Below are 12,181 nucleotides of genomic sequence, written 5' to 3'. Positions count from 1 at the left end.
ACAAAAAATTCCCTTTAACCTCGAAGATCTAAGCCCCTCATGCCTCCACTATGGTGGGTTGAAATGTTCTTACCCTGCTGAGTGAGGACCCACCCCCACCCCTGGTCTGAACTGTAACTGGTGAGTGGTTTCGAGGAGTCTTGCATCTCTCTACTGAAGTTTTCCAGGCAATTTTAACGGAATTAACTATCAACACACAACCTAACACAAAAGAAGCTGACAGTTTCCAGTCTTTTGTTCATAAATCACAGGACTGTATTACTGTTGAATGTTTGTCTCAAGTGTGAATTCATCTGCAGTGAGCTCTGGGGCTGGGGTCCTGGGGAAGCCATTTGAGACGTGACAACTTGCCAGCTTCCTGAAGAATGAGGAGCATCAGTCACAGCTAACTCACAAAGTCGAGTCATTCCCATGTCCTCAGGAGTTGATTCTTGTTTGGAGAGAGCAGGCTCAAAGCCACCTATGGGAAGGGTGGTCTCAAGCCATGGTGACTGGATTCCCTGGGACTTGGACCCTTAGAAATGAAGTTGTCAAGAGTGAGCTATGTCTTATATACTAATATTGTGTAAATTTGTTTACAGAAAAAAATATTAAAAACCTGGAATTGCTCCAAGTGTCTGCAGAAGGACACCCTGTGACCTCTGGGTGTACTAGGCCAAGCAGCCTGCTGGTGCCAACTCCAATGCCCACTGATGGAGTCCCCTACACTATTGGGTCCCAGAAGAGTCTGCCTCCCAGACTGAAGAGGTCCTTGTCAGGTAGTGCAATCCTTAAGAAGCCAGACATGAGGCTCCCACTCTAGGAAACGGCAAAATCCAGTTGGCACTTCCTAGCCCAAAGGGGTCTTGGATCCGACTGGGGAACTCCACTTGAGAGAACTCCGACCTGCAGTCTTCACTCAGGCCGTGCATAGCTGCCCTGGAATTTATGTGTGAGCCTAGAAGGACCAGCGATCTTCAGGAGACAGGTCTCCATACTGCAACAATAGTGTGGTGGCCACATCACTGCCATGGAGACGTCCACTAGGCAATCCTTATATCAAGCTCCAAACTAGGATTTTGGCAATGAAATCGAGTTTGACGCACTTCTATGCTAGATTCTCTATCCAGTATAGTAAAGTAAAGCACCTTTGGGTTAAAAATATTAAGCTCCACAGCAACTCGACTTCAGTTTTCTATGTGATTTTCCTTAGGTCTCCGTGGCTCCACAGCAACTTGACTTCAGTTCTCTATGTGATTTTTTCATGGCTTAATAAAATGTTCTGTTGCCAAAAAAAAAAAAAGGATCAGTCCGTGGAGTCCAGACTTTCTGCTGGAGGGGCATATTTCAACCTAAAAGTTCCTGGAGAGAAAGAAAGAGAGAAAGAGAGAGAGAGAGAGAGAAAGAGAGAAAGAGAGAGAAGAGGGTGAAGCCTGAGTCAGTTGTAGAAGTGCACACACCACCCACCTGCCCTGAGCCACCTCTTAGGAAAGACTACTCTCATGCACAGCTGGATGGCACGGGTTTACAAGACTCTCTGGAAATGACCAAGAGCACCATAGTTCATCTCTCCATGCCGTGGATCTCTTTCTCTGGACATGAACCTTGCACCCAGGCTGGCAGCACACTCACGTGGGCAAAAAAGGCCTGGACTTAGAAGGTGCAGGCCAGCTCTGGGAAGAGAGGCAGCCACCTATACCACCACTGGATCTGTCAGGTCACAGGTTTCAGCTTCTAAAAGCTCTCCAAGTGTTGAAGATCAACAGAAACTATGTACAACCAGAAATGGAGATGTTTGGAACCCAGAGATGGGAAAAGTGGGACCAACTTTTCTAAATTTACTGTAATTTTTCCAAAACAAATACCAATAGTAAACCTAGTGATCCAGGTGTGTGGCAATAATGTTAATAATCTCAGCACTCTGGAGACCAAGACAAGAGGAACATGAGTTCAAAGCCAGACAATAAAACAACAACAACAGAATAAGCCTGGTATAATATAGAAGACATATTTAAATTTGAATAACAAAGATAAACTATAGGAAATAAGAAACACGAGGAAGAAAGCAGCAAGACACAAGGGCATATAGCTGCTGGGAACTGACAGACCAGCAAAGGTGGCTGTGGGGGAAACCTTAACTGACTGCCCCACCCTTAATGTTCACATATCTTCCAGGAGGGGGCAGCAATCACTGTCTACTCCACAGCCCTACAAGTTCCATCCAGCTCATTCTGTTTAGATAAGGAGGATCTGAGGCCATGTTTTTTTGTTTTTGTTGTTTTTAAGATGTGTGTGTTTATGTGTATGTATGTCTGTGTGTCTTTATGTGTCTGCCTGTGCTCATGTGTTTAGGTGCCTACAGAAACCAGGAGAGGGCTCTGAATTCCCTAGAGCTGAAATCACAGGCAGCTGTGAATGGCCTAACATGAGTACAGGAACAGAAACCAGATCCCTTTAAATAAGTTGGCTTTAAAAACAAGTTTACTAAGTTTTCAAAAAGCCAAGCAGCCATGGATACTCCCCCCACCCCCACCCCAGAAGCTATGACCAGCACAGCAAGGAAAATACAGCACCTCCCAGTGTTTACCTTGCCGGTTGAAGTCCATGGACGGTTGCTTGCAATCCTGAGCACGGTGGCCTGTAGCCCCACAGTTGTAACAAGACAGATTCCCACTTTTTTTGTGACTGGTGCCATTGGTGCTGCCCACCAAGCCTTGGGTTTGGTACACCCCTGCTGTCCCAGCCATGAAGTTCTGCATGGGTGGTACTGCAAAAGTGGACTGCCCACCTAGGACGGGGTCCGGAGTCACACTGCCGCTGTAGGGCGCATGTACAACAGGGAAGGCAGAGCCACCACCATACTGCTGGGTACTGACGTAGCCATTGCTGCACATGGGACTGAAGGGTAGGAAAGGGAAGGTAAACATGGATGGCCCAGAGAATGGGTGCTGGAAATAGTTGGCATAGCTGACAGTCAGGCCACTGGAGCCACAACTGCCACTGCACCCACAGGATGTGCACACAATGCATCCAGGTGGGGGTGGGGCAGGCTGTGGGGGTGCGGGGGGCTGCTGATGGTGATGGTGGTGGTGGTGATTCTGACTTGAGGCGGGAATGTTTCCTGGGGAGCTGCTGCCAGCACCGCCACTGTAGAAGCTGCTTTCAGGGACAGAGGAGAGGGCAGGGCTGGAGCTGGGGGCAGGACAACTGGGCAGAGTGGCCATGCTCGCAAAAGACGTGGAGGGGTGGCTGCTGGGGGAGGCAGTGTTGCTGTTGGCGCAGAAGCTGCCCTGCAGTGGGCCCACAGGCACACTGCTCACTGCAGAGAAGGCAACTTTGGTGTTGGCTGTATACAGAGCAGTCCGGGGGTTGATTATTGCAGGAGGCACGCTGATCTGCCCATTGTTGGGGCAAGAAGTCTGCCCAGAGATGGCAGCATCAGCAGGGACGGAGGAGGACAGCAGCAGCTTGATGGGTGGCCGGGCCACATGCAAGACGGTGCTTGGTGTCCCTGTGGCGGCTGAGCTGGTCTCTACAGTCAGGGCTGGCTGCTGTGCTGTCTTCAGCACCCTGTCCAATGTGGCTGCATGTACGACTTTGGCCCGGGGACCAAAGGAGACCGTGGGTGACACAGAGTTGTTCTCTACAAGGCCAGAGAGGACCTGCACTTGTGGATGGGGTGCCGCTGAGGGCAGTGTGTCCAGCACAGCTCCACCAAAGCTCTTGTCCACTTTTGTGCCACTTCTAGGGCCAGGCCCCTTGTTCCTTTCTTCCAGGGTCAGAAGGGAGTGAACAGAGGATGAGAGGAGCTTCACGTCTGTGCTGCCTCTGTCTGACTTGTGCACCGAGTTCAGCATGCGGACAGGTGCCAGGTGAGAAGCTGCAGGCATCAGCTGTGGGGGCAGGGGATGGTGACCTGCAGGGCTGGAGCCAGCTTCATTCTGCACAGGCAGAACCTGGGCCGTGGGTCTGGCAGAGCTGGATGGGAAGTGAGTCAGCAGCATCACAGGCTTCTCCTTATCAGTACCCTCAACATGTATGTCCACACCTGAGGACAGAAAAGACTGTTAGTACAGCGTGTGTCCAGCAACAAGCTCAGATAGTGGGGCAGCAAACAGCCCACAGCACAGGTATCTTACGTCTGTCACTCTCCTCAGCGCTGTCTGAACTCTCCTCTCGCACCTGCACACCCATGGGGCTGGAGGAGGAACTGGAATACTCAGAGGAGCTGCCCTCTCGGGGCAGCTGGTGAGTCTGTGGCTCCACCTCCACCCGTAGCTCTGTGGAGAAGGCAGGTAGAGGTCAGCAGCTCTGTGACACTAGCAAGAGAACCTTGCCAAGAACACTAGGAAACACATCCCCAATCATGGTCAGATTAAGCTCCAAGAATCTTGGAAACTGCAGCAACCACTCAAGGTCATATTGTTAGGTGACAGATCAAAGGGGTACTTCTGACTCAGGATGGCATACTGCAAGGTTGATGCCCAGTCACTGTGGGGTGCCATGTTCCATCCTGAAGTGTACAGAACAGAATTGTTTTTATTATCTGCCATAAAGGCTCCCTGTGGCAGACTGAATAGTCCAAGGTGGACATTCATTTCTTACCAATCTGCCATGACTCTTGCTATTCATCATATCTTGATGAATAAAGCAATGCTCAGTACTTCTGCCAGGACAACACAGACACTAACTCATATGTCCCCAGCCTCTTCCACGGACAAGGAATACGAGAAGAAGAGGATAGAGGCTAAAAAACCCAAGTCCTTAAGCCTCTCAAGTTTCCAATGGGAAGACAGGAAGGACAACAGTGGTCAGAGAAAGGGCACCAGGCAACAGTTCATGACTATCACCTGTGTGGCAAGGGCCTTTCACCTCTATGGACTGTATCTTGCTCCCCCCCCCCCCCCAGAGCATAAGAGTTCAGGGTCTAACATTGCTGCCCAAATAATCTGAGACTAGGCACCAGTGTCGGGTACCTAAGGCCATCCATACAATTACTTTCCTGTACTAAACACTACAGAGTCAAGATAAAGAAAAGTGTAAACATTTAAAACCTGTAAATGAAAACAACAGTAATCTGAAGTCTAATTCTGATCCAATAGAATACCATACCACACCTGTATACATGCCACAGATCTGAACCACAGGCCCTCACACACCTGCAGCATGGCTGCTACGCCCAGGCTGCACAGGTCCCACATGGCTGGTGGGGGTGACTCGGGCCACTCCACTGCTGGTTACCAAGGATGGGGCTGAGGAATTGAGGCACCGTCTCTCTGACTTCTCCCTATGAATGACAAGCATGGTCAAAAAGCTCCCCTTCCGCCACACTTTAGCTTCCAGTGCACCTCCCAGAAGCTACAGCTATGATGCTGGGTATCACCTGAGAACTGGGTAAGAAATAAAATAACCTGGACCCTGACATTTAAAAACTTGCAGGTTCTAACACTGCTCAGCACATGAGAAACTAAAATGAACACATGCTATTCTGTGTTTATTTGGTATTTTGAGGCACAGTCTCACTATGTAGCTCAGACTACCTCAACTCAAATCCCTATCCCGCCTCAGCCTCAGTGCTAAAACTGCAGTGTGGCCACACCAGAAAAGCACACACATTAAGTGATTCCTTCCTTCCTTCCTTCCTTCCTTCCTTCCTTCCTTCCTTCCTTCCTTCTTTTCTCCCTCCCTCCCCCCTCCACAGACTCACAGAGATCTGCCTACCTCTGCCTCCCAAGTTCTGGGATGAAAGGTATGCACCACCAGCACCACCAACACCCAGCATACAACAAATGATTTCATGCTTACTTTTCCAGCTCCAACTGAGTCTTGAGCTTTTTCTTTGCTCCCATGGTGAGGGACTCAAATTTATTCAGATCTTCTTCAGTAAGGCTCAGAAACTTGGATAGGAGAAACAAAAGACAGTTAATGAGATGACCATAAGGACTCAGGAACCAACAAACTTGGATTTGAGTGCAGGGAACAGATAAAAGGGCTAGCAAACAAAAGACTGGAAACACAGAGACCACTTCCCATTGCTCTAAAGAGCTGTAGCCTCTCTCCTCCACACCTCACCACAAGTGCACCTAATAGACATCCTTCAGCCCTATGGTCTCTGCACCCCAGTCACTAGGCAGGGATGCACACCCGGGGCAGTTTTAACCATGAATAGTGGTTCATTTACAATAGAAGGCTGTCCTTGTCCCCTGGGGAAGGTCTCACAGATGCAGAGCACAGTTGCCTTATGACTGTTCTTTTTGGCAAATCACCTTCAGTAGCTTGGTACCCAAGTAATGTAGAAAGAAGGCACTATCCCAATGAAAAGGTAGCTAACCAGCAACACAAGCTGCTTACCACATCACAGTCAGCTGTGGGATTCAGTCATCTCATGATAATTGTGAGTAGAAAACTCAAATTGTTCATAACCAATATTACAAAATCTCTTGTCCTTAAGATTCAGGGGCCCTAGGCAGCAGCATGATAAGCACAAACACTGTATTTCCCATCTCCAAAGCTCCATCTCTACATTTAACAGTAGAGTTTTATATGTGTGGAGCTGTTACAGAGCCATCTTGTCCAGCAGAGGGAGTTCAGATTTCAAACACCTTGTGCAGGTATCATTCATTGGCTTAGAAAACATCAACAGGCATCTCAAGTCAAAACTGTCCACTAAAACATTGCTCTCTGAGCAGGCCACCTCTCTTCCAAACTCCAGGTCCAACCATTAAATGCAGCCTTGGTTGTCTGAACCCATACTTGCTTGTGTTCAAGGCAATGACTCTGTGAGCTGGCCACAAAGAAGCTACACAGGGCCTACTTTAAAGAGGAACAAATGGTATCTGAATGAGCACTGGCCTACAGCAGCTTGAGGGATGGAGCCAATAGAAGTCACAGAGTTCCTGGTTTGTCAAGAACTGAAACATCTAGAAAAGCTATGTGCTTATGACAAATCCTGTTTTGATTTGTTTTTGCTTCAAGCAGTCTGGGAGTGAAATCCTAGTCCCCTCTAACACCAAGCTATAAGGTCACCATCCAAGTTCATGACACCTCTAGGAATGAGGACAGGGCACAGGATACTAGAGGAATAGCAAGCACATGGTGTGACCCTTTAAGTAGTCAACATACCTTTTCCATGGTGAGCTGTTTAAAGACGGGGTAATATTTGTGCAAACGCAGTTTCCTAAGCCAGTCTAAAATCCCATTTTGCTCCTGGGGCTGAGGAGCCTGCAGACTAGAGGGCATCAGGATGGTAGGCGAGTTGTCCACTTGGGTCCTGTAAGCCAGCGTTGAGCCTGCACCCCCTGTGTGGGAGCAGTGGGGCAGGGAAGCAGATGCACTGGCCGAGTGCTGCAGATGGTGCTGGGTGCTGCTCTGCGAGGATGGGATGCCAGCCACTCCACACACAGGCCTGCAGGACATGGGACAGTGGGGTTCTGTTCTATAAAACTGCCAGCTGGCACCAGGAAGTTAGAGGTATCCCTTGCTGGTATCTACTCCTATGTCATCTGGTGTTCAGCTCATGGCACACTTGGGGCTAATCAGTGTCCAGTCTACTACCACCCCCATCATGACTTCCCTCCTCACAGTGCAGTGCCCACGGGGGTACTCTTGTGCCCACATGTTGTGTGTGTCCACTGCATCAGAGATTCACTGAGGTACCTGGTGTCTAGCACTTCTAAGGAATGAGATGATACTCAATAGTCATGAGTTAAAACAAGCTACTCAGCACTGTTGAGAAAAATCATAAAACTAGGAAGCCAAAACTTAAGATTTGTTCTACCCAATTCTTCTCCTGGCATTATCTAAGACGTAGATCGAACAGACTGCTCTGACAGCCACTGCTTGCATACATATGAGTGCAGTGCTGACCCTGTTGAATAGAGAGGACCACTCACCTTCCCGATACTCCCATCATGGTACCTACTTTAGGAAGGGAGGAGTTGCCAGGACCTACAAAGCAGAAGAAAAGTATTATATAAGCTTATGGACAACAATGTAACTTAGTTTTTATCTTTTAACCATTTCACAAACTTACTTGGACTTTGGAGCTGTTGGATGGGAGATGAAGTACTGAAGAACTTCCTAACATGGTCATGTTTCAGTGTGTGAGAAGGTATGGAAGCCAAATACCTGGGGAGTAACACAGCAGCTTGTCAGTATTGAAACACACACACACACACACACACACACACACACACACCCCTGTGGGAAAACCTCACACACACACACACACACACACACACACACACACACACACCTGTGGGAAAACCACACACACACCCACACACACACACCCACCTGTGGGAAAACCTGAAAACTAAAAACAAATTAGTCCCATAGCCTGATACCCTTCTTGCTTTTATTCAATTTGTATAATTCTCTTCAAGTCCCTTCTCTTGTCTCTTACAGTGAATGAACCAAGCTCTACAAGAGTCTGTGACATGAGCACTGGAACCTTAGTGCTCCTGAGTCTGATGGAACCAGGTCACAATGTGAAGACATTGGTCCCAGAGTCTAAAAGGGACCATGGCCTCATACGTACTAGAGAACCAGCAAAAGGCCATAGCTGTGGCACAGGTAGTAGAGTGTTTATTCAACATACACAAAGCCCAGGGTTCCATCTCTAGTACCACATCAACTGTGTGGTGAGGCACACCCTTGATCCCAGCCCTTGGGAGGTGGAAGCAGGAGGATTACAAATTTAAGGTCATCCTCAATCTCAAAGCAGCTGAACAGAACTAGTGAACCTCAGTACAGCATGTTCTGTGTGTGGAACATAGCTGAAGATACAGAGAACCTATTTTCATTCTGACAAGATTCAGATTTTTCTTTTCCCTCAGACAGGGTTCTCTGTATAGTCCTGGCTGTCCTATAACACACTCTGTAGACCAGATTGGCCTCAAACGCACAGAAATCCACCTGCCTCTGCCTCCTGAGTTCTGGATTAAAGGTGTGTACCACCACCACCCAGCCACAGTTTCAGTTTTTAATCCTATAACACAGATGACTGCTTATGTCATCTCACAAAGACAACAAAACCCCATATAGCACAAGCTTTTGATTCCTTCCTCAATTCACCCTAAATTTGTCCATACCCTTCAAATCCTTACAACAGATAGTCCTGGAGATAAAGGAAAGATAAAGGCAACACAGCCACCTAGTCATTACTTACCTTAAACCTGCTTCTAAGTCCACATGGTTGCGCTCCACATAGAAGGAATCTGGGCCAGCCAAGCAAGGAATGAGTTTGTCCAAGTTCTCTTCAGGGCAGAGCTGGGATAACTGAAAGAAGACACAAGGCAGAAGGTCTGTCTCCACAGCACACCAGCACTCTGCCTTGCTAGAAGAGGCTTGGCAAGGGGCCTCTGGAACATCTGTGGTAGGACTGTTTGGACCTTTCCAGCTGCTTTGGTTCTATACACATGTCAGACACCCTACCATAGGCAGATGAAGTCCCACAGTCCATTCATCCTAACTATCCCTGAGTCTAACATAGTTTGAGCCACAGGGCCAGTTTCTAACCAGAATCCAAACATGGGCCAGGCCTACAAAAAAAGTAAAGATTCTTCAATGGCACACTGTGGTCAGCACAGATAGGATAAGATGGATATATTCTCCTGGGACACACATGGTCACTATACAGAGAGCCAAGAGTATCACAAGGCCCTTGGGAACAGATCTAAACTCCCAGGGCCTTGTGTCTAAGGCAAAGGTCCTTAGCCTTTAGGGGAGAAATAGGAGCATGGCATATTCCTGGCCCAGTATATAAAAAGACCCATTTCTTAGGCAAGTAGTGCTTTGGGTGAAAGAGAAAAGCAAACATCTTCTAGCCCTGAAGCAAGGACATGAGACCCCTTGGGTGCAGGACCCTACTCAACACACAAGTAGAAGTCTTCTACTACTTGGAAGGGGCTGGGGTTCTGAGAAAGTCTAGCCTCCAAAACCCAGGCACAACAGCCCTGTGTCTAAGACCATGACCAGGACAGGAGAGTGGAGAATCCCCCCTCACTCTTCTAAAAGTCTAGCTCCAGGTAATGGGCACTGGCCTATCCTCGAGAGAGGACACAAAAAGAAAGAATCCCTCTGGTGTACTGGGACAGCTGAAAGCTGAGTGTTAAGCAGCAACCCATCTGAGATATTATGAACATATTCAGAGCTAGCCACTCCTGCTTACACTGACCCAAGAACCTCACTACTGGCCTGGGAGGAGATGAGTACCCACTATAGGCATGACTACTGTTTCCTCAGATTCTACAGCCTTCCAAACATAATGCCCAACATTCAATGAAAATTTCAAAGACGTGAGAAATAGGGATAGGGAGACTACTGTCAATGTAGTCAAGAGATAAATCGTGTGTGGTGGTTCATGCTTGTGATCCCAGAACCTTTCTGCTGACTATCATGACTAGGTAAAGGATAGAAGCCACTGATATCACTGCATCATGTACTTTTCACTGCTTGAAGAGCCCTTGGTCACCTTACCTTTGAAATAAATTCAGTCACTTCAGAAGAAGACTTGGTTACTGATGTTATTGAAGAATCAGACCATAAGACCTTAAAAACAAACAAACAAGCCTTAAAAACAGATACCACATACTCAGATTCCAACTGTTCAGGGCCCACAGCTAGTGAATGAGACACTCATACTCCTGACTTGCTATGAAGACAATAGTCACATAATCCAAGTTCATTCATGTACTACCAAGTCACTAGAGCATAGGGGCTACTCCTAGGGTATCTCACCTGCCATCTAAGCACCCATGTACACCAGGCATGCTTTCTTCTCTTATGGTACATGCGATGCTGGACAAAGCATCAAGTCACCAGAAATTAGTCTCTTCACCTGGAAGCAGGTATCTGTGCCACACAGGTGCTGTGGCTATGTGAAAACTTGAGCCCAGGCCTGGCTTGGGCCCTCAGGCAGATGACAAATGTGGAACAGAAGAGGTCCTCCACAGGAGTGCTGCATCAGGTCAGAAGAGTCTGAGGGGTGAACAGGGTTTAGTGGCAGAAGCTTCACATGCCTGTAGGCTTGGCACTTGCTTTAGCCCATGGCACTGGGGCCAGCATGATCTGACTTCATAAAGCTCCTGGCAATGGCTGAGCTCTTGTCATCCCTTCTTGACTGCAACAAGCCTATTACTTACAACAGTGATATGCAGCCTGATTGCAGCTACTTCTACAGATGTATATGTGTGGATTTTGGGGGGGGGTCTTAGAAAGGCAAGGACAAGAGGCATGACAGGAGATATAAAACACACAAATTCTGCCTAAAATCCAGATGCCATTACCCAAAAGGGATGCATCACATTTACCCTGGTGTAGAGACAAGAGCTCATGATGGCAAGCCTCTAATCCCTTTTCTGCATAGCTGAGACACCCTGCTCTGGGAGGGCTCAGTCATGTTCCTCTCATCTGTGAGATCCACATGGATCTGTGTGTTTCAGCATCAGCACTGTGTGTGACAGCTCTCACAAAGCCACAGCAAATGGAGAGAAGGGCCCCATGATATCTCAGGTGAGGCAACTACAGTCTCTGAGCTACCTGCTGCTTGGAGTGTGGCTTCCATCTCAACTTGTGTGCACTTGGTAGAAATATGCCTCAGTGCTTCTTGGCTTCCAATAATCCCACAAAACTGGGGTTTCTAAGTTTGGGCCATATCAACTCTAACATCCCTGACTGAGTTGAAAACTTGAGTCACCTAGAGCCTTGAACAGAGACAGCTGACAATCTGTTTCTAGCAGGAGTCTTTTCTCCCATGACTGACCCAAGGAAAGCATAAAGCCCACAGCCAAACAAGGGCAGTAGGACTACTGAAAGCTGTAGTCCCACGTGTGTGTGTGTGTGTGTGTGTGTGTGTGTGTGTGTGTGTGTATGTATGTATGTATGTATGTATGTTTTCCTGGGGTCGTCATCACAGCCAAGAACACAGAGTGGGAGATTCACAGCCTGGTCCCATGGATCTGGTTCACTTCCAAGTTGCCTAGCTTTGGCCAGGGTCCAAGGCTACACTGGCCTCATACTCAGTCTCCATCCACTCAACACAAGGCACTGGAGGAAGACAGGCCACCACAAAAGCATGGAGATATAAAGCACCCAATCAGAACTGGCATCTGCCATCCACCTCCAGGAGCCCATTCCTTCCCACATCATCAGCAGGCATTGCAGGAAAGTTGAGGCACACACCACCAATTACTTTCTCCAA

At 48.1% G+C, this 12,181-nt stretch overlaps 1 protein-coding gene across 2 annotated transcripts in view; it reads right to left on the bottom strand.

Annotated features, from left to right (window-relative positions):
* Nucleotides 1-232: 232 nt before the first annotated feature.
* Nucleotides 233-12,181, bottom strand: part of Zcchc14 (zinc finger CCHC-type containing 14) — a 50,938-nt gene continuing 38,989 nt past the window's right edge. Inside the window, exons 4-13 of one of the 2 annotated variants that reach the window (XM_051201638.1) lie at nucleotides 10,459-10,530; nucleotides 9,149-9,258; nucleotides 8,012-8,106; nucleotides 7,872-7,926; nucleotides 7,102-7,384; nucleotides 5,785-5,876; nucleotides 5,139-5,266; nucleotides 4,119-4,259; nucleotides 2,567-4,027; nucleotides 233-1,261 (exon numbers count right to left, since the gene is read on the bottom strand). In XM_051201638.1, coding sequence (XP_051057595.1) covers nucleotides 1,242-1,261; nucleotides 2,567-4,027; nucleotides 4,119-4,259; nucleotides 5,139-5,266; nucleotides 5,785-5,876; nucleotides 7,102-7,384; nucleotides 7,872-7,926; nucleotides 8,012-8,106; nucleotides 9,149-9,258; nucleotides 10,459-10,530 — 2,457 coding nt within the window. In that variant the 3' untranslated portion in view covers nucleotides 233-1,241. Of the gene's footprint in view, nucleotides 1,342-2,566; nucleotides 4,028-4,118; nucleotides 4,260-5,138; nucleotides 5,267-5,784; nucleotides 5,877-7,101; nucleotides 7,385-7,871; nucleotides 7,927-8,011; nucleotides 8,107-9,148; nucleotides 9,259-10,458; nucleotides 10,531-12,181 lie in introns of both variants that reach the window. The other variant, XM_051201637.1, reaches the window with a different exon arrangement.

The sequence above is a fragment of the Phodopus roborovskii genome, unplaced genomic scaffold (assembly GCF_943737965.1).
Source record: "Phodopus roborovskii unplaced genomic scaffold, PHOROB, whole genome shotgun sequence".
Taxonomy (NCBI): domain Eukaryota; kingdom Metazoa; phylum Chordata; class Mammalia; order Rodentia; family Cricetidae; genus Phodopus; species Phodopus roborovskii.
The sequence above is the reverse complement of the archived record's forward strand: the minus strand, read 5'-3'. Positions and strand labels throughout refer to the sequence as shown.